The sequence below is a fragment of the Dermacentor variabilis genome, chromosome 1, assembly GCF_050947875.1.
Source record: "Dermacentor variabilis isolate Ectoservices chromosome 1, ASM5094787v1, whole genome shotgun sequence".
Classification (NCBI taxonomy): Eukaryota; Metazoa; Arthropoda; class Arachnida; order Ixodida; family Ixodidae; genus Dermacentor; species Dermacentor variabilis.
Genome location: NC_134568.1, coordinates 95762697 through 95789247, shown reverse-complemented (window position 1 = coordinate 95789247; position 26551 = coordinate 95762697). Strand labels below are relative to the sequence as shown.

Sequence of the window (26551 nt, the reverse complement as noted above, 5' to 3'; positions counted from 1 at the left end):
AGTCACGGTAGGGAGAGCGGTTGGATGGAGCCGCGCAGCCGGATTTTTTCCGCCACCGCGAGGCAAAGCCAACCTCCGGGGGCACTTTCCGCCGCTTGACGTTCGATATATCGGGTGTCGCTGCTATTTTTGTTCAATGTAAGCGTAATTTTTCCGATATATACTCATTGTAATTATATCGTGTCCAGAAATTGATCGATATATAGAATAATTCGATGTAAACGGGTTCGATATAGTTGGGTTCGACTGTACTCTACCATTACTTTAAAGCAATAAATCATTGCATGCCCCCCCTCAGCAGTTGTGGTTTTCGAAGCTTTGCTGGACATCCACTTTTGCAGGGTCGAGGTGGCGAGTCATTTTTTTTTTCTTTTTCTTTTTCAGGAAGACTTACCACTTGGCCAAAGAACTTGGAGATCGGGCAGTTGAAGCCCAGGCCTGCTATAGCTTGGGAAACACATACACTCTACTACGTGACTTTGAGCGAGCCATAGAATTTCATTTGAAGCACCTCCAGATTGCTGAAGAACTCGGGGACAAAGTTGGTGAAGGACGTGCGTATTGGAGTTTGTGCAATGCACATTGCTCTCTGGGTGACCACAAAGAGGCTCTCCACTATGCCACCCGGCACCTGCATGTTTCTCAGGAGGTAAGTTGTTGTGAGGGCTTTGCAGCTGTGACTGGTTCTCAGGCAATGCATGGCTTTTGCGAAAAATTAGTTTAGTCATCACATCTGCATTGTGTGCTGTATATTAAAGATGCAGCGAAAAAAAAAAAAAAAAAGCTTGCCTAATTGTGTCTTGCAGATAGGTTCATTACCTTTGCCATGTATTGTCTAATTTGGTAGTTGTGAACAATGATACGATTTGCTTTGCCAGTTGCGTCAAAGTGCACCCATAGACCACTTATAACGTAAGTTGCTGGAGTTGATTTCTGCACCATAAGCAGTACCGCACTATAAAAAAAAAATTTTTTTAAAGTCTGTACACATGCAAAACACGTAGACCAATCAGCTGCATTTGTCTGGGAATTCAAGCTGTGGGGTTCTCCTCCGTGCTCTTGGGACAAAGGAACGACAACACAGTAGTGCAAACAGTCACAAGGGTATTTATTGCACCTTTCATAGATCAATGCCTGCTAGCCGAGTTGCTATCCACAAAACATGCCGATGGGCGCGCGATAAATCTAGAAGTCCGACTCACCGTGACCGGATAGCGATCGAATATGTTCGCCCCATGCTGGATCCCAACGCCTGGTCGTTCGCGCGTACGGTCACGTGAACAGTGGCGCGCTCCAAGGCGGCCACGCGAGACGGTCTCGCAGAGGCATGGGTCGGCGCTCGCGCGGCACGGCACGTCCGGACTGCTTGCTGTCCCGAACCCAAGAGAGAGTGCCTTGTCTTTCCCGCACCCAAGTAACCCTGCCTGTCGGCGGCGTTAGCAGCGCAACACTCGCGCCATCTCTCGTACTGCGCCTCAACCACTCCGACCGCAGCGGCTGCCAGGCCACGCGGCAAAGCCGGATTACAGGAGACGTGCTATGCCGGAAAAACATATCAGGGGACGCGCGAGAGTCGCGCATCCCCACAAAGCATAGGATGGCACATATGCCTGCACTTTCTTTACTGAGATGGTTCCTCCGGTGCCTAAATGCCGTACAGTCACTGCGAAGCATTTATTTCATTGACTGCGCCAAACAGCAACTGTGGCTGCTGACTCCCGACGAGACAGCGCTGGTTATGTTTAGCCAGTGGGAGTGTCGGGTGGCATGCTGTTGCGAGAAGCTCGCCCTTGAAATACGTTGGTACTTGTACATGAAAACACAGAGTTCTGTTGCAAGGTGATGTGCACAGGCTGTACTGATGGCAGCGCATATGAAGCAGGGTTCGCAGGCGATCAGCAGGTAACTATCGTGAATGCATATGGCAAAAGTTTGTATGTGCACGTACTGGTAGAAACAGCAAACGCTCGTGTGTGGGCAGCGTTCTGAACTGATGAATTTGGGGAACATGGTTTAAGCCGACAGCGTTGCGCAGTCGAGGTCGCATGCACAATATCTGCACTTCGTAATGACACGTATCCATTGCAACCGATGAACACGAAACGTGCTTACACTCTTGACAGATTTTTCCATGATGCTGGAATTGTAATGAAACATCAAATTGATCTTGCCATCGAAATTCATTTTTCAGCCTGCCCAATAATTCAGACATTTTTGCGACTGCATCCATGTCCGAGAAAATCTCATGGTGACAGCAAAAGGCTTCTCTGTTGCCTAGGCAACCCCCATGCATGCCAAACCGCTGCCGTCACATTTTGCTTTTCCTCCCCCCTCCCACCCAATCATTCTTTGTTCGTTCGCTCACTCCGCATCTCCTCCTTTGCGTCGCTCTCCCATCAGCCGGTGCACCTCGTTGAAAAGCACACTTGCTGCCTCGCTTGTCTGTTGGGTTTTCGAGTAACTGCATTATAACCAGTGTTCTGTCTTGCTCGGCTGCTTTATAAATGGCATGCATATACATTGAGTTCTATGGGAAGTTAAAAGGGAGTTAGGTATATCCGATCCTGCACTACAAGCGGTTACGTTACAAGTGGTCTGAGCTGTACATTTTGGCAAAATCTGAATAATTTGCACCCACTGTCTGCCCAGAGGTCATTTTTGCCATCTTTCATTTAAAACATAACACATGCTTGAATTTCATCCTTTGGTTTCACATTACTGTACTACCAGTTTCTAAGTGAAAACAGACAAGTAGTTACACTGTAACTGTGATAAGATAATGCACCACGAGACCTCGAAAGCCATTTACTGCATACTAAACAAAGCACAATGCTTGTTAAAGCTGAGGATGATGGATAGAAGACTTAACACCACATTTTCTAATTTAGAAAAGGTGGCACACACTGTTGTGCAGCTGCTGCCTGGCACATTGATGAGCAGCGTGCAAGTTGTGATTGTTGGCATTTGACGGATACAGCATACCATAGTAGTAAGGCTAGCTTGACCTGTGCAAAAGGTTGCCATCAATTACCTTCATCGGGTATCAGTTTCTCCACAGTTGAAACCATTGCCTGAGGAAAGTTCAGATGCAATGAAAGACGTGTACAAGCAAGTGGACAGAAACACACTTACTTGTCCATCTCTTTTATTGCGCTTGAATGGTCTTCAGTGTGTCTTGGCAACAAGGCTGAACCTCTACATCTGTCAAGGTACCATTGTCTATTGCAACCATTTAAATCGCACTGATAGTCAAGCACGAAGCATTGTGCCTCGGCGCTTGTGGGTCGCTTACTCATTTAGGGCAGCTGACAGCATGTAAAAACGTGTGCATTTGTCATTGCAAACTGTTGGAGACTTGTGCATCAACAGACAAGCTGCACATTTGTTAACAAGCGGGCATGCGGTTGAACCCACTTATAAAAATATTCAAGTGCTAAGAAAATCCCATAGTTATAATCAGGTTGCTCAATAAAAGCAGAGGAGACAAACATTCAAACTTCTTAATTGTACCGAAAGAAGTACAGGTGAACTAACTTGTAGTGTTACCAGTTTTAACAATATTCTGAAGTAACAATGAGCAGCCTGGACTACAATGTTCCCATGCTGCATTACTGGCTATAAGTAACAATGAGCAGCCTGGACTACAATGTTCCCATGCTGCATTACTGGCTATAACAGTTAAATATGGCTTGTGGGTGTCTGCGCTGCAAAGAAAAATGCAAGATCGAGTGCGGAAAATTAAAAAAAATATCACAATCCGCTGCACCCTTCTTTTTGCCACGTTCCCTGCACAGCACACTTTCGTCGCATTGCCCTATGCATTGCGGGCCTTGTGTATCCCTCTCCAGTCTCCCTTCTGCCTCCCGATGTGAGTGCAGTATACTCGTGTATCACAAGGGTGAATCGGAGATGGGAGAGGGGCATGCGAAACATGCGATGTATAGGGCGATGCGACAAAGGCATGCCGAGTGAGTTGCATGGCAGAAAGGTGGGTGTGGTAAAGGTAAATGTGGTGGCTCGTATTTTTTTCCATTTCTTTCTTTCTTTTTTTTTCTTCCTTTTCTTTAGGATTTGGCTTCTTTTTTCCTTTTGTACACATATCCACTAGCTAGATTTAATTATTATCACCAATAACGCTGCATGAGAGCATTGTAGTAAGGAGTTTATTTCATCATAGGATGCATAAAAAAGTTGACAGTGTATCTGCTGCTAATTATTATATCCCATACATTGTTAAAACCGGTCGACTGTAGTACAGCCAAAAAAAGCAGACTACATTGATACTTCCCTCTTTATTCACCTTGTGGTTGCCGCATCATAGCCTCTGTTGCTCTTATGTGATAAAACCCTACATAACTAACTTATCCACTGGTCTCTGCTTTGAACAACTATCATTGAAAGGCAACCTTTCCAAACTTGGCCACATCTGTTAATCTTGCTTTCCAAGACAGTTCATGCCAGAAAAACTGAATCTTTTTCAGTAATGTTTGAACGTGGCAGCAGTGCCACTGTAACTTTGTGACATCACACTCTTAAGCTTGTGTATAATTTAATTTATTTAGTGCCTACTCCCAGTTCTAAAATGTGAGCTTTAGCTTGTACTTGTCTCATGCACTACCATATAAGAATTGAGGAAAGCATGCTTGAAAAACCTAATATGAACTGTCTTAGGAAAATGTGCTTAGAAGAAAATTGGAAATCTTCGTAAAAAAGGGAAGAGAAAAAAATGTAAAGAAATGCAAATGATCCTCCATAGATCATGAAAAGATGAAAAACGTATGTGCACACGCGTGTGCACTTACACCGATTCTCTTTGAAAAACATAGTAATACACACTACTGTACTAGATGCTTACAAAAATGTGTGCCTATTAGCTACTCCAAAGGTTGATTTGCTGCTTCAAAGCAAGCTTTTCATTGCACCGAAATCTGTGTGACTGAACTTATGCATTTTCTGCACTTTCTGTTAACCGGATTTAGTGTCATTAGTGCATAGTGCCCTGTTCTACTCACTAAAGCATGTTGGTTTTTGTTTGTCCTCCTTGCCAGCTCGGAGACAAAGTAGGCCAAGCAACAGCACAGATGAGCATTGCAGACCTGAAGCAAGTTCTTGAAGGTAGTTCCTCTGTTTGTTGAACACAGTAGAGCAGTGTATTTTGTTTGCTGTTGGTACTGTTTTATTGGTATAGCCAGACAACTATGGTGTTTCAACACTGATTAACGCTATTTACTAGCTACATACATGTATTACATGCATGTACGGTGCATGTGTTGACTACCTTTGTCTACCTGGAGTGACAGTATGACAATCGTTATGATTCAGACTGTCTAGGTTGTTTCTTTATTAGGTCCTTTGTTACTTACGAGAGCTTGCCTCCTTGTTGCCTTGGTGCCTTGCCTCCCACTTCAATTGCTGCCTCTGAAGCCAGCCTCGTTACGGTTTCATCCATTACCTCTATGTCATCATCATCATCGCTCTGTTCTAAGGTTGCATATTTGTTTGTAAGTACCAGCCTAAATTTGTCTGCTTTTAACCTTACTGCCTCTAAGTTGACCTGTTTTTTCTTTACCAATTTTACTCTTTCTCTGTTCAAATTGAGGTGAATCCTAGCCCTCACTAACCTATGATCACTGCGCTTTACCCTACCTATCACTTCTACATCCTGCACTATGCTGGGATTGGCAGAAAGTATGAAATCAATTTCATTTCTTGTTTCACCATTAGGGCTTTTCCAGGTCCACTTTCTGTTGTTACGTTTCCTGAAAAAGGTGTTCATTATTCTCAGCTTATTGCTTTCTGAGAATTCTACCAGCATCTCTCCTCTAGTGTTTCTAGAATCGACGCCATAGTTGCCAGTTGCCTGTTCACCCGCCTGCTTTTTCCCAACTTTCGCATTGAAGTCGCCCATTACTACTGTATACCGAGTTTGCACTTTTCTCATCGCTAATTCAACATCTTCGTAAAACTGATCTAATTCCTCATCGTCGTGACTGGATGTTGGAGCATAGGCTTGTACTGCCTTTAATCTATACCTCTTATAAAGTTTGATTACTACTGCTACCCTCTTGTTAATACTGTAGAATTCGTCAATGTTGCTCGTTATGTCCTTATGGATTAGGAATCCTACCCCGTATTGCTTCTTATCAGGGAGACTTTTATGGCAGAAGACATGGCCGTTATTTAGCAACGTGTAAGTCTCACCAGTTCTTCTAATCTCAATAAGGCCAGTGGTATCCCAAACAATGTCTGGTAGTTCCTCAAAGAGTCCTGCTGAGGTAGCCTCATTCAACAGAGTTCAGGTGTAAAGGTTGCCAGGGTCATTTTGCATTGGCAGCCTATCCAGGTCCAGAGATTCTTAGCACCTTCTGCTGCGTTACAGGTCTGATCGCCGCCTTGGTCAGGTGGTCCGCAGCTGCTGGGGACTGAGGGCTATGGGGTAATTAAGTGAGCCACGTGGGAGCTGTATTCATGAATAAACAATGCATGTTTACCTATGGAAAATATTTTTTGTTGGTTTATAGTCTCTCTAAAAAATTCCAGGAAATGTTTTTCGAGATGAGTCAATCTGAAGATTTTAAATCTGCAATAAATAATATGCAAAAACTTGACCCTCAGAGGGTTAACAAGAGTAGACCGTAGTGTATATCTTGGATTTCTATGTACCAAGTTACTGATGGCTTGCTACATTCTTGTTATGCAATACTATGGGACTCCCAAGCATCTTAAGCATGTTTCTTTTACCTAACATTTGTTAGCTTTAAAAAAAAATTTGATATTCAATATTCGATTATATATTCAGCTTTTCTTTTTTTCCTTTTTTTTTTTTTTCCACGGCGGCCGCATTTCGAGGGGGGCAAAATGCGAAAACACCCGTGTACTTGGATTTAGGTGCACAGTAAAGAACCCCAGGTGGTCGAAATTTCCGGAGTCCTCCTCTACGGCGTGCATCATAATCAGAAAGTGGTTTTGGCACGTAAAACCCCATAATTTATTTTTTTATTTTTTTTCTTCAATTCAAAATATACTACAGTTAAACCTCCATATAATGAAGTAGGTAAAATTGGCAACTTGCTTCGTTATATCAAAATTTTGTTGTATTGAAATTGACCTTTTATGCAAATAAGTACAGTTGCTGATTGATTTTTCATACACGGAAAGGGGCCGCAGAATTTTCCGAATTATTAGGCAATCGAAAACAAATTTGAATGAGAAAACAATTAATTTTGATTAATTTAGGAGTCGGCGACGAATGATAGTTTTATGCCACGTCGACGATATCTTCACATATGTGGTATGAATTATGTAAAGCCAGCCACGGTTTCGGGTGCTCACTGCCTCCGCAGCTGGTAGCATCACTTGCACTGGGACGACGCTATCATGAAAAGTGCCAGCAGTGGGAAGCGAATGCTTAGTCTCCCTCTCGCTCCAACAGGTCACCGAAACTTCAGATTACGCAACGTTCAATACTAAACGCGCAGGAAGACAGCTTACATGACGCCACGCCGTCTCGGCACGCCCACTCTTGCCACACACGGCAGATTACCTCTAAAGCAGGGTGTGCAGCTGTGTATGCGCTCAGCTGCGCTTACAGCCATGCGCAGCCACGGCCGAGACACACGCCAGAAATTGCAAAGCACGCCAACTTAACCCCCCTCCCCCCCCCCCTCGGCTCCCCCTCTGCCCCTCACGTGTGCTTGATCGCATTTCCGCAAGGTCGCGCTCCCCTCTTCCTCTTTCCCTTTGCTTGCTCTGGGAGGCGGCACTCGTACGTGTAGCGACCATCTTTCTCACCCTCTCACACTTTCACTGGCACCTAAAGCGCAAAGTGCGCGATTGCATCTTATCGCACTTGGACTTTATACAGAACATGATGTGGCTTCACTTCGGCTGTCACTCTTGGTTTGCCGCACACAATTTGAGAGGTGCATTTGCAAGCAGCCACTTGTAATTCAATCATTTGGCCATCTGTGTCTGCAGAAGTTCCCATTTATTGTCTCAGAATTCCTTTGCTGTGGTAGCGAAATTTCGTTATATTGAAATCGCATACAAACACTCTTCATTATATTGAGGTTCTAATTACATGGTGTTCTATGGACTAGAGGTTATGAAAAGTTAAATACTTTGTTACATTGAGAATTTCATTATATGGAAGTTGGTTATTGGCGGCGAGGAGTTACGGAGTCGCCATCTGTCGGAAGCGCCTCCCTTGCGTAGTATGAGGGATCACGCGGCGCGCTCCTCATAGGTTTCGCTTACGGCGCTCAATAAGAACACCACGCGGCAGCCCTCCAGGCCATTTATGTAAGTACTCTCAAAACGAGGGAAGCTTTCGACTGTCGATGTAATAATCTTGGGCAAACTGAAAGCACAGAATCGTTTACAGATGCTATCTCTTTAACGAATACGTACTGTAAACGCCACTGCGCGCAGTCGCCGTGATAGAGTCTCCCGAACCGGCTTCTTGCATGAAAGCCATGTTAAATATGCTCTTATAGTGGGTTGTCTGTATAACCAAATAGAGCATAACCGAATGAAGCCTCACTGCAGCGATCGCACGGGTCCGCAGCGACCGACTGCGCGTCTGCATGCATGTCCGCACAAAATGTTTTGCTTTCGCTGTGAGCGCGTTTTCGCACCATGCCGCGAGCTTTAGGCCACAGCATATGAGCATTTCACAGTACACTAGCAGCCATTGTTGCGTGGACGCCATCAGAACTGTTCAAAAATAATTTTGTTATAGAGACTTCGACGCCTACGGCGACTGTGATGTGTCGTTGCAACTATTCAATCTATTTTGTCTTCTAAGTTCTTGGACATGTCAATATTATTTCTCAAGTTGCGTCGCACTGTATGTTTATCGGTCTTCTCAGCGTGCGATTTCCCTCTGCTTGTTCGTAATCCAGTGCACTAATTCATAACAGAAACATGACCATATCCCATGCCTTTTTTTAATGTGCGTCTTACCGCTCACTTTCCATTCCAGTGAAGTTGCCAGTATGTAGCATCAAGTTCATAGACCAAACCATCATGGCATTAACCGGGCAGCGGGCACGGGCGAGCGTCTCAGTGCGCGTTTTCTGCTACTCCCCGAACATCGCAGTCCCGGCCCCGTAGTAGAAATCTTCCTCGCCTCTGTGCTTGCTGCATACTCGAGTTGCCGCCAATAGCTGTCTGCCGGTTCTAACTTTCGCGAGTTAAGCTTCATGCAGTTCCTTGTCCTGCGCTTACGTGTGAAAAAGGCTGACACCGGGCTCCGTTGCGTACTTCGGGCACTGCGGCACTGAGCAGTAGCCTACCATGCTGCACGCCTCCAAAGGCAGCCACTCCATATTATAGTACTTTCAAATGTTGTCAAGCGTACACCCTAGGTGGTAAAGACTAACCACTTAATCAGAACCGCAGCGCAGCTGGGACTTTAAACTTTCATTTTCAGCTCGCTTCCGCACCTCTGAAGCAGCCAACGCGGCCGCTGTATCCACGTGGTCCCTCATGCCACGTCACGCCGACGGTGGCGCCAGCTCTCCCAGTGGTAGAGCTCGAGGCCAATAGAGAGGTTTATCTGTATTCGGTATTCACACACCCCTATATTTAACATTATGGAAAAGTGCTTCAGCAATGTTGGCACTTGCAGGCTGAATATATAGTGCGATGGTGAGCCACTGCTTCTCATGGTGGTGCGAAAGACCAGTGCACCCACTTCTCTACCTCACAGCTTCATGCCATGCAGGCGCTGTGAGGATGCAGCTAGGTGTAGCCTCCAAGATCACATCGCCACTGTCGCAATCACAGAGGCCACGAGTCGGCCGAGCCAAGCAGGTGCTGCGAGGTTCATTGGCCTTCTCATTCACACAGAGCCATGTGAGAGTGGCAGATCAGATTAGATCAGCTGTGTAGTTGGTGCACCATGTTGTGTGCCACGTGCTGCTCGACCACGATGGAGTGCAAGCTGTTTGACCGTTTTGCTGGTTTAACAATGCTATGGACAAGCCAAGTGGAACATCACATTGGAACAGAAGGCAGCTATTGTAAAGGCAGTCTTGTCAGCTGCTAAACAGTTGTGTGTTGTGCGCGCTTAAGGTTTTTTTGCTGTTTCTTTAAAATAAAATTTCATTGCACATGTATGTAGCCATGTGGAGGTTCCATGGATTGCAATGTCAGCTTCTTCTATGCATGGTTAAAGTTGTACACCCCATCGGGCATATATTGCAGTAAAAGGCAAAAATGTATATTACATAGCAATTGCAGCTCCCTCTTCAACTTAGGTATAAGGAGGTTTTACTGCAGGTGCATTTGCTACATCATTCTTATCACCCGTAAGAAGGATGCAGCACATCCAGACCTGCATGTCTTCATGTACACAACCTACTTTTTTAGTACACACTGCTTACTATACTTTCCTAGTATGCAAACCTGATCAAAAATGGGTGAGCAATACTATGTGCTCTAATAGAAACCCAAGAAGGTTCTGCCAGTTCATTTTGGCAAATATATTGATGTACTATTCACACATCTTTTTGAAGCACTATGCTTTCTCATGTATAACATTTACCGCAAGTCAGAAGGATCTCATGCACAAGATTTATATTACATTCGAGAAAATTATTACCATGCATACTATTACGAGTAGACCTAAGCACTTTGTCATAGTTGATGTGCTTGCACAGTACATATGAACTCCGATGTCATTTTTCAGACCAGGCCAACTGGCCAGCATTATATTTGTGCAAACATCTTTGTATACTTTCTTATTGTGACAAATATCTGAATATATTGTGTTACAGGTGATGCGAGTGAAGCTAAAAAGGGTGCCATGGATGATATGAGTGCACCACAAGTTGCTTCTAATGCCAAGGTAATCACATTATATTTTTCTGTCAAGTTTTATGGTGCTGCTGTAAAGGCCCGTTATTGCTGTTTCTCCATGTTCAAGATCCTATAACATATAAGATATGTCTGTACATCGTAGGTACTTCCATCTTCCTATGAAGCAGTGGTTTCTTTTTAACCTTATCATTTAGCATCGCCATGTTATAATCTACTTTACTTTCCTGCATCTCTCTGTATCTACTTTCTCCTAAGTGCAAATACATGTGTGTAACCCGGGCATTTTAATTGCTCTTGAATTGATGCTGTAGTGAATGATCAATGCAAATTTTGGTTTTGAGTGCGACCAACTTAGTCCTGCATGAAAAAAAAAATGCATTTAAGATTCTCATGCTGCTGTTGTCACCCTCATTTTTAGCAAGTAAATGCCAGATGTCAACCAGAAAATAAACTCTGAACACTATTATTGTTAACAAGGTTGCTTTCAGTCAATCCAAGAACTCTTGGAATGGCTAGTTTAGATGTATTAGCCAAGATAAACGGCAAATGTGAGGCCCAGTTCAAAGTGTAGCTTGCATGTGTATAGTGATGCATGGCATGTGTGTGATCACCTATCGAAATGAGCATGAATTGGACCATGTAGTGGTGCCTCGCTACAGTTATGCTTGAAAAAGCCAAGCACTAACTCTTGGCGAGGATAATGGCTTTGACATCACGTGTATTTGTCATGGTATGCTATTGCTCTTTTGTGCTGACTGTTGTGAGTTGTAAATGAACAAAGAATATGTGTCACATTTTTTTCCTACTGAAGAAAACCCTAGCAGAGACCCACTGAATACTGAAACTTGAATTAAATAGAAGGAAAACAAAAACTCCAGCCGCCATAATTTACTTTAAAAACCCGACGTTCCGAAGCCCGACTGGCTCCTTTTTTAGGGGTGAGAGGGTGTGAGGCATAGCAGTGCTTATATGCGTTTTTGGTGCTTTGACAGGCGCACAGACACTTTTCGCAGACCTTGAGAGTAAACGTAGGGAAGTGTTCCTGAAGAACAAGTGATGTTACCCAGCATCTTCTGGATGTGCCAGGATTCCAAAAGGAGCCGCTGCTGGTGGTTGTTTTCTTGATTCAAGACGATAGCGCCGTTGGGGCTAATCTGGTGATGAAAAAGCTCGCAGTGTTCTTCCACAGCACTGCATTCTCTGTTTAGGTGGCGAAGGTCATTCTTGTGTTGACAAATTCTTTCTTGGAAGTTTTATTGCAATAGTAACTATATGGACACTCACAAGTGCCATCACTGTTGCCGGGATGTTGTGCATAAAGTCCAAGGGCAATAACATTGTTGCCACGTGCAGTATGCTGCATGTACTAGTGAAAGTGTGTGAGGGTGCGCCGAGGATGGGGGGGGTGGGGGGGGGTGGCTTAATCTCGTACGCACTAGGGCGGAAAGTGGGGAGCCAGCATGCCATTTCCACTTGGGACACTTGGTGGAAAGGGAGTCCAGTGTGAGTCCTGCTGAAAACGACTGAATGGGACCTTTGATATGGTTTCGCTGTTCACTAGTCTGCCTGTGCTCCTCACGCTTTCTGGGGCACGTGCGCTCGAACATGACCCCACACTGAAGGATTGCACTGCCCTTTCTATTAATCGCATCTGTCGGTTATTGGAATTCTGCCTTTCAAGCACTTCTCAACCACAGCAATTTGGGCCTGTTTGTATACAGTCAACTTTAGTTACAACGGACCCTGATAATATGACAAAAAATGTATTATCCGAAACACCTCACTTGCGAAACTTTGGTTGCGATGTGTAACAAAGCTATTGAAAAGAGCGAGTGACGAACGTCTAAAGTAAAAAACAAACAAGAAAAGTCGCAGTTTCACCCAAGAGGTGAAGCATCGATTGCGATAGCAAATTAGTAGACAGCTATGTGAAGTAAGAATAATAGTTTTATCGGCCGTATAAAGTTGTAAACATTCGCTTCCTAAATAAATTAACAAGCACTGTGTCACGCGCGCACAGGTAAACATGAACACATCTCGCTCGATGACCGCAGAAAGTTGCTGTTGGAACGTTGGTGTGAGGAAGTGCGTTTGCAGCAGCGAGTGAATTGACCATCATGCTGTTTCTCGCTTCAATGCGAACTAAACATCAAAAGCACAGTGCATACAAAGCTACCAGCACTGAGTGCACTTTTTCCACATTGCAGATCGCTTTCAAGATACGGCGCGCATGCAGGCACACACTATGTCCACATTGCAGATTGCTTTCAAGATATAGCGCCCGCGCAGTTGTGCCATAAGCAGCAGCTGCTGGAGTAGACCCCCCCCCCCCCCCCTCGTGCCTTATGCGTAAAAAAAGACGGCGCGCTGCCGCCTCGCTTTCCTTTTTCACGCACATGATATTGAGCTGCTCTTGTCGGCTGACCCTCGCAAGTCGGTTGTCAACCCATGTAGACATGGCAAAAGTCCGTTTTATACGCCCGATTTTGACAAAAATTGTCTCTAATTTCATCCACTGTAGCTGATACTCCGTTGTAGCGCGGTTCGTTAAAAGCAAACTTTGTTGCATTAATTAGATAGGTAGAGCAAACTATAGTTTAAATGTGGTCCATTATATCCGAAAGTCTGTTGTATGTGGGTCCATTGTAAGGAGCGTAGGCTGTACCATGGTAAAGGATTTTTAATAGCACAAGTATGTGAAAAGAATACAAGAAAAGACAGAGCACTAACTTCCAACAAACTTTTATTTGGGAAAACTTGCTTCTCTTTTAACAACCAGTTCTACAAACAGACTAGTTGAACTGCCATGGGTGCTGCAATCTCTGTCACAGTTGCCGCGCTCGCCATGCAGGACATCGAAAAGTGGATGCTTTGCACTTTCACCCCTGTAAGATTTGGAGACGATCTCGCCGCTGCCACCATTTGTAAGATTTGGAGTCGGGCTTGTAGGACGATCGGAGGAACTTGGGGCGACAGGACTAGGCGAGCAGGGTTTATTTACATTATTTACAGTTTAAACAAGACATACATCGACAGTCTAGCGTGACTCCCAAATGGAGCCCGCAAGACGAAGCATACAGCAAACGAGCACACAGCCCACGAGTACATTTCGAGCATGACAACGAGCACGAGCACGACGACGAGCATGCTCTAGCAGCCGACAATCACTGCTTATAAGCACTCCGTTCGACGTCATCGCAGACTACACGCCTTTTTGGAGCAGGAAGGCTCACACACACGTGCCGCACAGGTTTCAGTGCTCTCTCGGGGGCAGACTACCTTTGCAGTGCAGTCGTCATGGTATCCATTGTCCTGCGTCCCCGTAGTCAGGTGGTCCCGCCCGACCCCAGCCGGCGCCTCTAAATTCCGGAGCGGACGTAGTCCGCAGTTCTCCAAAGGGAGTTCACGGTTGGTTAGCGCTGTCCTTGCTTGTTCTCTGAAGGGCGCCGCCACCGCGGGTCGGTCGAAGCACGTGCAGTGGGCTGAAATAGCTGGCACGTTGCCACCCCGGCCGCCCATTCCTAACACCCCCAAGGCAAAAATGTTTGTGCACTACGTGGATGATTGTTTTTGCGTGGTGACGTCGTCCTTGGTGGACAATTTGCTTGCGCACCTGAACTCCATAGGGCCGGTTATCAGGGCGTCGGAACGAAATGTTTTTCGTTTTGGTTTTAGTTTCGTTCCACTGAACAAAGTTCCGTTCTGGTTCTGCTCCGGAACAAAGAAAAAAAAAAGTTATCTGTAACGGTTCTTAACGGTTTTAGTTCGCAGGCAAAAGTTTTCAAAGCAGAGTAATGATAAAAATATAGCATTCATTTTTCTCAATGTAGTGAACTCTCAGTTGTACAAACTTCAGTTTAATGAATATTTCAGATTAACTAACTTTTCCAAAATCTCCGGCAGTTTCCCTATGCATTGAATGCAAAAATCTTTCAGTAAACGAATTTCTGAATGGCAAATATTTCAGTTGGGCGAACTTTATCAGTGTACCCGGGCTCATTTTTAAAATCAGTTCAATGAAGTTTTGTGCTCTGCAGTGCAGGCGTAGCCAATGCCCACCACCCCGAAATCGCCCCTCCAGTGGCAGCTATGTGCAGTGTGACAATGAGCTGGTTACCTGTGCTGAACTATCAGATCTGGAAAGTGTTTCTAGTGTTCATCCCTAAGAAGAAGAGTGCGACGAGGAATATGCAATGGCAGAGGCAGATTCAAATCCTGTAATTCTAGGCGAGGCTGTAGGATGCTTTGGAAAGTTGCGAGACTGTGTGTCTTAGCAACAAGCTGTGCCAGAGGAAGTGCTCAAAAACATTACTCTCTCCACAGGTTTGTTACTTCTTGCGCTTTAAAAGCACTAGTGCAAATGAAAATTAGATTCTGTGTGGTCTTCTTTATTTTTTTTTTCAGAATGAGATAGGTAGCAACATAACTGTTACGAACATCGTTGATAGTGATGCACATAACTCCACAAATTGCATTTCACACTTTTGATTCGGATGTCTGCTGTGCGCTATGCTTTTCCATATTTTAGTGGATGTTCCGTTTAGTGAACTTTCATTTAAGTGAACTATTTCCTTGGGTGCCTTGAAGTTCACTCATGTGAGAGTTCACTGTAAGTGAATTATGAATTCTGAGATTATCCTCAGTGCCTTGACTCAAGACACTGAGCAAGGTCTGAGAAGCAGCATGTCATCGAGTGTACTCGGCGAAATGCGAAACCGCTATTCCAATAAAACGAACTTAAACGAACATGAATGAACAATAAAACTTCAGTAACAAAGCGTTGTACCTGTAGAAAACGAAATGTTAAGCTCTTCAGCACTGTTGAGAAGTCAGGGGTTCGTGAGGCCATAAAGGTTACATTGATGGTGCCATGTCAAATGCCAGGAGAAAGAAAGGTCCTGAGCAATGTTCAAGAGATGAAAAAAAAAGGTACAATTGAGTTTTACAAAAAAGGCTCCATCTCTCAGAGCACACTACATGCTAGTCTTTTTTATGTCCGAGCCTCCCCTCACAGCAGTACAGATCCACTTTTTATCCCATTTATTTCCCTCTTTCACTCTTCAAGCAACGTTGCACAATCACCCCCGAATACGAGGCAACCATGTGGAAAACTGTGAAGCTGATGTCGATGCCGTTCCCTCGGGATTCCTCAACAATGACCCCTTTCATCAATTTGTGGCCTCTTCATGACGGTCAATCTGTCAAGATCGGGAGACTGTCCTTCGCAGTAGTCGGAGGGCGGCGTTGTTGTCTGGAAGTGAGCTTTCATTGTTTACATGTCACCGTCAGCGCCAGGCCCAGTTGTAGTCTGGGCGAGCACTCGTCTCGCCTGTCAGCTCTGGGCGGTCAAAAAGCTGATGATATGGAACGTAATTGCGTGTCCATAAGTCTCAGGTGATGCTGATGTAGTTGCCTTGAGTAAACAATGAAGCATGAAGAGCACTCCACAGCTGCACATCTGCTGGTGAAGCATGCTTTGTTCCAAAGGATCACCATGTGCAACAGCACGCAAGCCCTGGGTTTTGCTGCAATGCCCATCTGTTAGTGCAACGAGCGGCAGGCTTGGATTAGTGGAGCGCTCAACCGGCTAGCACCCACGCTTTCCCTGCCTGAGATATGCACTTATGCGAATCCCTGAGATATGTGCCAATTCTGACATTGCCTGACGTCGGTTGTTTCGGATTGCCGACTTTTCCCTTGAACTGAAAACTGATAAAGATATTTCGGTTTCACTCTAAAACAATAATAAATAATGTTTCTAGCTTGCGCGAATATTTATTTTCGAATAGTACTTTTTAATAATACGCTATTCGATATTTGCTTCGAGGGCAGTTGTAATATTCTTGCTTTTCGAAGTGTTGGCAAACTCACGTTCGTGGGTCTGTTTACTGTCCAATAAAGGTAAAGCAGAGTTTTTGAGATAAGAAAACTCACATGTTCGGCAAAACTGTATAAATATTATGGTGGGAGCTTTCAAATATACTATATATAATCATTCAGTCAACTTTGTTTACCAACTGCAAAAAAGAAAGAAAAAGAATGACGATATGCCGATACAGCGCCAGCGTAGGGTGGCGCCATCTTGGCACGTTTGTTGCCCGCAGTCTTTTCTCACCAGTGCCAAATCTGCGGTTAGAATGTGAGGTTCTTCTAAAGATAACTATTCATTTTGATCTGACACATGTTTTCTTTTTTAAGTAATTGCTTCATTAATTTATCCTTTTTTTAAATATTGTAGTCATTTACTATAATATTTCAATGGAAAACGATATATGCTGAGGCTCAGTGAATGAGAATGACATCGACATTGTCAAAGTTGAAAATGGCGGAAGCCTCGTTGGTCGGTAAAGTAGACGACAGTGTGAAAAACCCAGTTTGGAGGTAATTCTGTAAACTTCCATTTAAAAACGAAGGACGGTGTGAGCAATGCAAAAAGTTACTGAAGACGCCAACAGGGACAACAACCACCCTTGCAAACCACCTGAAAAAGCAACCGAGCTTGTATGCAGCCTATAAAGATGCCAATACACTTCGACGTGACCCGAGGCGCGCGCGCGCGGTTGTTGCGCTACGTCACGCCAGGTCGGCTATGCCGCGTCAGGCGTAAATCCGTCCCCCTACAGTACAATGCCGCGCACCTGCCGCAGCTGGAGTAGCGCATACGCAGAACACCGCGCCGCTCCGTGCCGCCTGTCGTGGAACATCGAAACAAATCTTTTCGCGCGCTTTCTCTGTCGGTAGCGATTGCCACCGCGGACCAGACTGTTGCTCGGCGATGGCACGGACGCAGACACATTCCGCAAAACGAAACATTAAGCAGGAGACACACGGTACGATTCGGCGTCCGATCCGACGTGCGGCGCTGCATGCTCCGTCATTTGGCATACGACGATTCGGGGCACACGGTGTGTGCATCCGAAAAATTGAGCGGCGCGTGAGCTCCGCCCAGATCCAGCCCCCCAGCTCGACTTCATAGCCACGTCGAGAAACGCAATATAAACAACTCTGCACAACACTGCTTCGCTTTACACGAACACTGTCAATATAATCATGCCCCTGCAAGTGACAGAACACTTCACGACGGTGCGTTGTCCACTGACGACTCCGCTAACAGCCAGCGATAGGGCCGGTAGGCCTAGCTAGGCAGACGGTGCTTACGATCCAACCTGAGCTCGTCAAAGAGCGCTTATGTTTGCCAAAACAATTAACACTGTACACTTAGGTCGCCTGTAATTAAATACAATTGGTTTACTCGACGCAGTCGTTGCGAAGGGCAAACGTGCAAGCGAAGCGAGCAGCGTCGCTCAGACTGTCGGTGTGGGACGTCTGCCCGCGAAATGCTCTCGCGTCGCGGCTCCCGATCTCACCAGTAGCTTAGTGCTAATGTACTAGGCGCTGCTTTGCATGACAGGCACACGTTCGAGATAATTTCACTGAACTGGTAACTATTTCTTGTCGGAAACAAACTGCAGCACGCAAGGAAAAAAAACAAAAAACACTGCGAAAAACCGGCCAGCCAGCGCCGCCTCCGTGGAGGGAACGTCGCAGAACGTCACATGCCAGCTGCGCTATCATTGGCTATGGCCAGACGACGGTGCGGTTGCCGGTCGCGTCGGACGATGAAAATCTGCCCGGTTTGCCGCACGCCGGACGTCCGATCCGGCGCTTCGGCACGGCAAAATACCTTGATTCCGGCTGCCGTTCCGGCTCGTCAGACGCCGGATCGGACACCGAATTGGACCATGTGTCTCCCGCTTTAACAGGTCTCTCTCTCCACATAACACAGACACGTAGCCGCTGCCACCCCTTTTCGTCGCTTCAATAGCTTTCAGTTCAAGAGTATAGCCGTCCCTCAGCCACTTCCATAGTTTCAGGCACTCTTCGACTGAAACAGGGAAAACAAGACAAACAAACAGGCGCTGAGTGCATAGCATGTCTGGAGACGTATACACACATGTGCGTAGTAGCATTGACGCTCGTGTTGAGAGGCCGGAGTACATGCGTATCTGCTCCCACGCGTTGTTTTCCCGCTCCGCATCCCAGTAGTACATTCTTTTGGTGTGGTCAAGGAAATTGGCTTTGTCGAAATGCTGAGGTGCGCTATTCCACAGTACAGCGTGCCCTCAAGGACCACATTCTCGAGGTCGGTGATCCCCGATTAGTACAAAAAACGCTGAAGTCATGAAAGCGCTCCGGTCAATAATTGATGCTGGAGTCGGGTGCTACAGTTTGACCACCGACAGCTGGACCTCACGTGCTTGTCAGAGCTACTAAAGTGTGACATGCCACATAATGGACAGGAAGTTCGTGCTGTACACCTACATTCTAACATGCAGTCAAATGACTGAAGAGTGTACCGCAGAAAACATTCGTCAGTTTCTGCAGAATGTGATTAGGGATTGGGAGCTTCCAGAAGACTTGCCAACATATATTGTCACTGATAATGGCAAAAACTTCATCGCTGCTGTGGAGCATTCCCAGTGGCACAGGGTTCAGTGTTTCGCCCACACTCTGCAACTCTGCATCTCTGAGGCAAAAAAGCAAGCACAACCTTTATTTCAGCTATGTGCAAAGGCACGTGCTATTGTTGGTCACTACAAATGTAGCACTCGAGCACGTGTCTGACTGCAAGAAATGCAAAAAAATATGGGGATCGAACCCCTCGAAGTCATGCAAGACGTACCTACGTGCTTGAATAGCGAACATGCCATGATGTCTAGGGTCCTTAAGCTTCGTACTGCAATCTCTACAGAGCTATCCAAGTCGGACAGTGTTGAAAACCTGTTGTCCGCGGAGTGGAAGCTAATGGCAGGGCTGGTCAGTGTACTTCAGCCCAATCAGCAAGCAACGACAGAACTGTCTATGACCACATACCCAACACTCTCGCAGGTGATACCCTTGCTTGAGTGCACCGAAATTATACTGAAAGAGTGCATTTTGGGAGCCAATGAGGCAGCCTGCTTTGCTGGCAGCCTCCTGTGAAGTCTGAAGACCAGGTTTGTGGATGTGAAGCTGTGTCCATTGTTAGTGCTGGCGATGCTGGTCGATCCCCGTTATAAGGAAATTTTTCATTCCGCACCAAGCGAAAAGGTTTGTGCGAGTAGCCTGCTGCTTTCTGAAGTTGAAATACTGCACCCGACTGGGGCAGAAGAATCCAGAGAGAATGAAAGTGCCGCAAGCGCCAAAGAAGAGGCATGCTCTGTGTGGGCTCCGTTTTCAAAAGTGAAGATGGCTTCAGAGGAAAGACTGCAGTCGATTGGCATGGCCCAGTACAAGAAACGGGGGAATGAGTATCTCCAAACTGCACTGCTTTACCGGTCAGAGGATCTCCTCCTGTGGTGGTCAACCTTGGGCTCCCAGCTCTACCATGCGGTGGCTATAGTCGCGCAGAGGTACCTGTCAATTCCAGCTACCCAGGCATCCAGCGAAAGGGTCTTCTCAACTGCAGGCAACATTGTCACGACCAGGAGGGAGCACCTGCTTCCAGAGCATGTCGAACAACTTATATTCCTTCATGACAACTGACTGAACTCTGTGTCCCATTTCATTTAGTCTTTCATATTTGTGTTCTAATAAATAATTCATACTAGAAATTATTTTGGTCTCATTTTCACCAATTAAGTTAGTCTACTTAATAATTCCACGCATCTAATAATGCTCTTGCATATCACCTTTGGGCCAAGCACTTTTTAACAACTATTCGAAATTCGATTAGAAAATATTTGGCCATAATCACTATTTGCTTCAAATTCGCTTCGAACTCAAAATCCACTATTCGCATAACCCTAAATGTTTTGGTTAAGTTTTCATTCCGGTGTAATATATTTTTTTCTCTTTCTTTCTTTTTTTTTTCTTTAGTTTGTTTGTTTGTTTTTGTTTTTGTTCTGTTTTGACACGCTGCCGGCTATACAGTTTACAGTGGAAAGTGAAGATTCTAGTTCTCTCCCGTTTGTAGATGTCCTCGTGAAAAGAGAGCAACCGAACCGGTACTTTTCCGCATTCACAAAACCAACGCATACAGGACGATATTTTCACTTTAATTCTAATCACCCCACCTGCCACAAGTTTTCTGCAGTCCGAAGCTTTGTCAAGAGACCCAAAAGAATTTGCTCGTCGTGGCACCTCCAGAAGGAAGAATAGAACATGGTAATCCATGACCTTGGGATGAACGGTTATACAAAGACATTTATTCACTGTGCTGTGTCTCAATACCATATGTTCGAGGCATCAGTGAAACATTAGCCCGTGTGCTGCGAGGGACTGAGATGACGTCGCTCACAAGTCTCTCTCTATGGTTGGTAGCCTCCTCCCTCGTCCAAAAGACCGCATTCTTGACGAAAAGGCACAGGGCATTGTGTACAAGATTAACTACACCAAATGCCCCTCATTGTATATTAGTGAGACTAAAAACTTCCTGGAAAGAATTCATCAGAACAAGAATGACCTTCGCCACCCAAACAGAGAATACAGTGCTGTGGCTCTGTTTTTTTTTTTTTCCCCCTTTTGATCACCAGATTAGCTTGGCAGCGCTGTTGTCTTGGAGAGAGGAAACAACCATTGGCGGTGGCTCCTTTCGGAATCTTGGCAAAACCAGAAGATGCCGGGTGACATCAATTATTTGTCATAAACAATACCCACCATTTACACTCAAAGTCTACGAAAAGTGTCTGCGCGGCTCTCAAAGAACCAAAAATGCATATAAGCACTGCTACGCCTCACGCCATCTCACCTCTGAAAGAGCCGGTCAGGGTCCGGAACGTTGGGTTTTTAAAATAAATTTTGGTTGGAATTTTCCTTTTCCTTCTCTTTAATTCAATTGTCCCAAACTAGATATGTATCTGCTTAATGTTTACCTTTGATTCTATACTAAAACTTGCATTTCAAAATGAAAGCATGGGCCATAGTCATAGCCAGTTCAATCATTTCAGGAACAACATGTCATAAAGGAATTATGAACACTCTATTCTCTCTATCTGCATACTGCTGCAGCTTCTATTATTGTGTTCATCCATGCCGTATACCTTGGTTGCATTGATTAGTCGCCCCTGGTATGGGCAACCATTGTACTGGCAGGGGCTGTGCAGCCCGGCTCCAGCCTTGAGCCTGTCATCCAAGTGTACTGAGTATTTGTGAAACTGAATAAGTGGCTGTTTCATTGTGAATTTGCGCATTCAAATATTCATACCCCTCTAAAAATTGACAGAGAGAGATGTTTAGTTATTATTGTGGCTCAATAATTGATTAAAGCAGTACATAGACAGGTAAAAAACTTTGCATGTGCTGTGTAACTTACTTCCTGCTCACGTCTGTTACATCAATCACCTTATTCACCTTTAATAGTTTGGTTTTAAGCAGCTGTCATGCAATAGCTGTGCCATTTTTTTCATCCTCAGAATACAAAACCAACAAAGCAAGAAGTGCCCACTGATGCTCAAAAGCAGCAACGGTCTGGAAGTGACATGGATCAGGATGCCTTCTTTGAGCTGCTAAGCGAGTTCCAGAGCAAGCGTATGGATGATCAGCGCTGTTCCATCACACCGCTGGAGAATAAGGAGAATGTATTGCCCAATGGATCACCTCCATATCCCAGCCCAACAAGTTCAGGTGTGACTTATTAGGTCTCCTACATAGTGAAATTTACCTGGAAAGCACATTCACGTGCACATGTGCACGTTTCAGTCACACTTCACCCTTTCTATTTCTTATCTTTGTCTCTACTTGCTAAGCTACATTGACTGAAACACATATATTGTATACCAGTTGTTTCATCAAGTATGTTTCAACTATATTTTAGTTGGAATTTAAGGCAGTGAGACACCTTTTACCAGCAAGATTTATGGCAGTGGCAGACATTAAATTTGACCAAGAATTGCCAATTATTAAATGGAAAAATTTCCATCCACCTGACAGTAGAGAGTTTTAGAATAGAGGCCCCAAACGTTTTGGGGCCCCAAAGAAATACCGTATGAATGCGTGTAAGGGCCGCACCCGTGTATGGGCCGCACCCCCAACTTCCCGAAGCAAATATTTAAAAAAAAAATATCCGTGTAAGGGCCGCACCCCGAACTGTCCACGACCCACGTGTGATTAGCCTTCAAAATGCGCGCGCACGGAAGCTTCCAGATGCCGCCCACGGATGGCGCCGATGTCGCGGGTCATCATCATCATCATATTTTCTTTCTGCCGCGAGCTTCCGCAATCCATATCGTCATCGGTATCATCAGCCCTGGCCACCATGCTGGCCACCCCGGCTTTGTTTTGCGACTGTCGAAGGCACGCGAGTTGTAGCAGCGTTGTTGGCGTGGGCGCACGCTGTTGTTGCGGCTCTCGTGTGTGCTCTGCTTTATTTTTCACGAATTGCCATCGAGCGTTGCCATTCTAGCACGATGGGCAAACATATCAATAGCTACACGGCAGGCTTTAAATTGAAGGTAGTGGAGTTTGCCCTCGACCATGGCAAGCGTGCGGCGGGTAGAAAATTTAACGTGCACGAGAAGTGCGTCCGAAGGTGGTGCAACCAGAAGGATGCGTTGAAGACCACCAGCTCCAAAAGGCGTGCTTTTCGAGGCAAGCCATGCAAATATCCTGAGCTCGAAGAAGAGCTGTTCCGCTACGCAATGGAAGTGCGGAACAATGGATATGCGCTGACGACGGACATGCTGCGCGTGAAGACGCAAGCTTTGGCGCGTGCGAGAAGCATACCCCGCGAGGAGTTCAAAGGTAGCGTCGGCTGGTTGCGGAGATTTTTAAAGAGGAAGGGCCTATCCTTTCGGCGAAGGACCACGCTGTGCCAGAGGCTGCCCCCCGACTACACCGACAAGGTGCTGAACTTTCAAAGGTACGTGATCGGGATGCGCCATGAGCACAACTACATGTTGTCGGAAATAGCAAACGCCGACCAGACCCCCGTGTGGTTCGACTGTCCTGAGAACTGCACAGTTGAGCTTAAAGGAAAGAAGAGCGTTTCTGTGCGGACAACTGGCGCGGAGCGCCAACGGTGCACAGTTATGCTGTGCGTCACTGCAGACGGGCGGAAGCTGCCCCCGTATGTGATTTTGAAAAGGAAGAGGATTCCGAATGAGGCTTTCCCCAAGGGAATTGTAGTTCGAGCCCAAGAAAAGGGCTGGATGGATGATGAGCTCGTCCTCGATTGGATCAAGAGCGTTTGGCAGAATCGCCCAGGCGCGATGTTGGCCAAACGATCGCTGCTCGTCTTGGATAGCTTCCGCGGTCATTTGACGGATAGAGTCAAAAAACAACTGGGCAGTATCCGCACAGACATGGCCGTTATTCCGGGCGGCCTCACCGGCGTGCTGCAACCACTGGACGTGAGCATTAACCGGCCTTTTAAGGTTGAGTTCCGGAGGCAATACTCGGAATGGATTGCAAACTGCGATCACGATGAGACTCCGACCGGGCGGCTCAAGAGGGCACCGCTCGCGACTGTGCTGGGCTGGATTTTGACCGCGTGGAATTCGGTGTCTACGGACATTGTATCCCGCAGCTTCAAAGTGACCGGGATTTCCAACGATTTGGACGGAACTGAAGACGACGACTTGTGGGGTGATGAGCCAGAAGAATGCAGCACCAGCTCGGAGTCTGAGGACTCCGCGAGTGATGATGACTGATTGTAAATAGTGATGATTGATGAGGATTATTGTAAATAAACGCGCATTCACTTATTGGTCTGTTTTTACTTGAAAAAAAAAATTTTTTTTTCGTATGTCGCGTGTATGGGCCGCACCCCGAAAATAGGCCCTCGAATTTGTAAAAAAAAGTGCGGCCCTTACACGCGTTTATACGGTAGCGTCGAAGCCACTGCGCATGCGCAAGACGCAAACTTCGTTTGGGTTTTGCTTGGGTTATGTTTGGTTTTGTTTGGGTTATGCTATTTCACCGATTTAGCGGGAGCCCAAATAGCGGCCCCAAAAGCTTTGCGACGGCAAATATGGCGGCGCCCATCGAAGCGACGGCTCTAACCTAGCACCAAACTGGGTTCGATTCGCGGTAATGCGTGAAGTTCGCAAGCTAGAAGTGACTGCGGTTATCGCTTTCTCTCAACTAGCGTGTGTTATGAAGATTGACTCATTAGACGCCGCTGATTTTGAATTCGATTGTGGATTTTATGGCTCGTAGGCCTAACACAGCCAAGCTTGGCTGGTGAAGGCTAGTAAAGTTAGTTTGCTCAAAACTAAGTGCAACTAATTGTTTGCTGCTTACAGAATAACATCTAAATTGGGATGAAATGCGAATACACGAAAGTCAAAATTATTATTTCCATCATAAAATGGTATATTTTATTTAATTATTTCTAATAGCTTTTCTTTGACGCCGTAGTGGCGCTGTCAGCGCAAGGCGCTATCCGCAAACGTAAAACCCTATTCTAAAACTCTTCACTCCTACATGCTCCAATGCCAACACCCGCAGAGCTCTTTGGGGCCCCAAACTATTGGGGCCCCTATTCTAAAACTCTCTGATATCGCGAAGCTTTGAAGGAAACTTATACAGGTTTCTCGGAAAGAAAGCTTTGTAGAGGAATGGTCATACATCTCCATTGCTGAAGAGCTAAGGCTCTTCATGAACATGTACATGTCCATGAACATGTACGACCAACTGTGATTTGCCACAAGTGGTGTACGTTACACATCAGAGTTGGTCGTACAGTCGAACACGGATATATCGAACCCACATATATCGAATTATTGTCTGTATCGAACTCGTAAATTATCCCCTTGAAAATTCTGTGTTAAAGTATAGCAATCCGTGCGTTTATCCGTAATCCGTATAGCAATCCATAACGAGAGCACACCGAAGTCTCAATTTTCAAGCAACCGAACAAACAACTTTCTCTGCTTTCACGTCGTCCACTCTGATCAACCTGGAAAGATGGTGAGAATGATTTCACCATTTCCCCATCTCGCCATTTCCTCACTCGTAGCCTCATATATTTCCTTGAACTCAACAATTTACTTGATCCCTATCAGTGTGGCTTCAGAGAAGATCGGTCCACAACTGATCATCCTGTGCGCATTGAAGGATATATTCGCGATGCATTTGTACATAAACAGTTTTTCTTATCGATATTCCTCGTTATGGAGAAGGCGTATGACACAAAGTGGTGTTACGGGATATTGCAAGACTTGTCAAGAATGGGCATCCGTAGAAAGATGCTAAACATAAGAGAAAGCTATTAGTTGAATCGTATCTTCCACGTGAAAATCGGCAACGTATTGTCACAACCTTTTATACAAGAAACTAGTGTACCCCAGAGAGGCGTGCTTAGCTGCACACTCTTTATCATGAAGATGAACACGCTTCGTGCTTCATTACCACCGGCCATTTTTTATTCCGTCTACGTGGACGACATTCAAATGGGCTTTAAATCCTGTAACCTTGCAGTATGCGAGAGACAGGTACAGCGTGGCTTGAACAAGGTGTCCAAGTGGGCAGACAAAAATGGATTTAAAATCAACCTCCATAAAAGCTCTTGTGTGCTTTTCATAAGAAAGAGAGGCCTGGTTCCAGATCCTCTTGTAGAACTGTGTGAACAACAAATACCTGTCAACAAAGAGCATAAATTTCTAGGTATTATACTTGACTCCAGGCTTACTTTCATTCTAAACATTAAATATCTTAAAGAAAAATGTCTAAAAACAATGAACTTACTAAATATTATATCCCACACAACATGGGGTAGCAACAGGAAGTGTTTGATGAATCTTTATAA

General features: G+C 45.5%; 1 protein-coding gene across 2 annotated transcripts in view; it reads left to right on the top strand.

The window, feature by feature from the left end:
- pins (G-protein-signaling modulator pins) overlaps positions 1-26551 on the top strand; it is an 81631-nt gene that overhangs the window by 36235 nt on the left and 18845 nt on the right. For both annotated transcript variants that reach the window (XM_075691184.1, XM_075691183.1), the window contains 4 exons: positions 385-649; positions 5049-5115; positions 10782-10852; positions 22218-22428. In XM_075691184.1, the coding sequence (XP_075547299.1) occupies positions 385-649; positions 5049-5115; positions 10782-10852; positions 22218-22428 (614 nt within the window). The remainder of the gene's footprint in view (positions 1-384; positions 650-5048; positions 5116-10781; positions 10853-22217; positions 22429-26551) is intronic.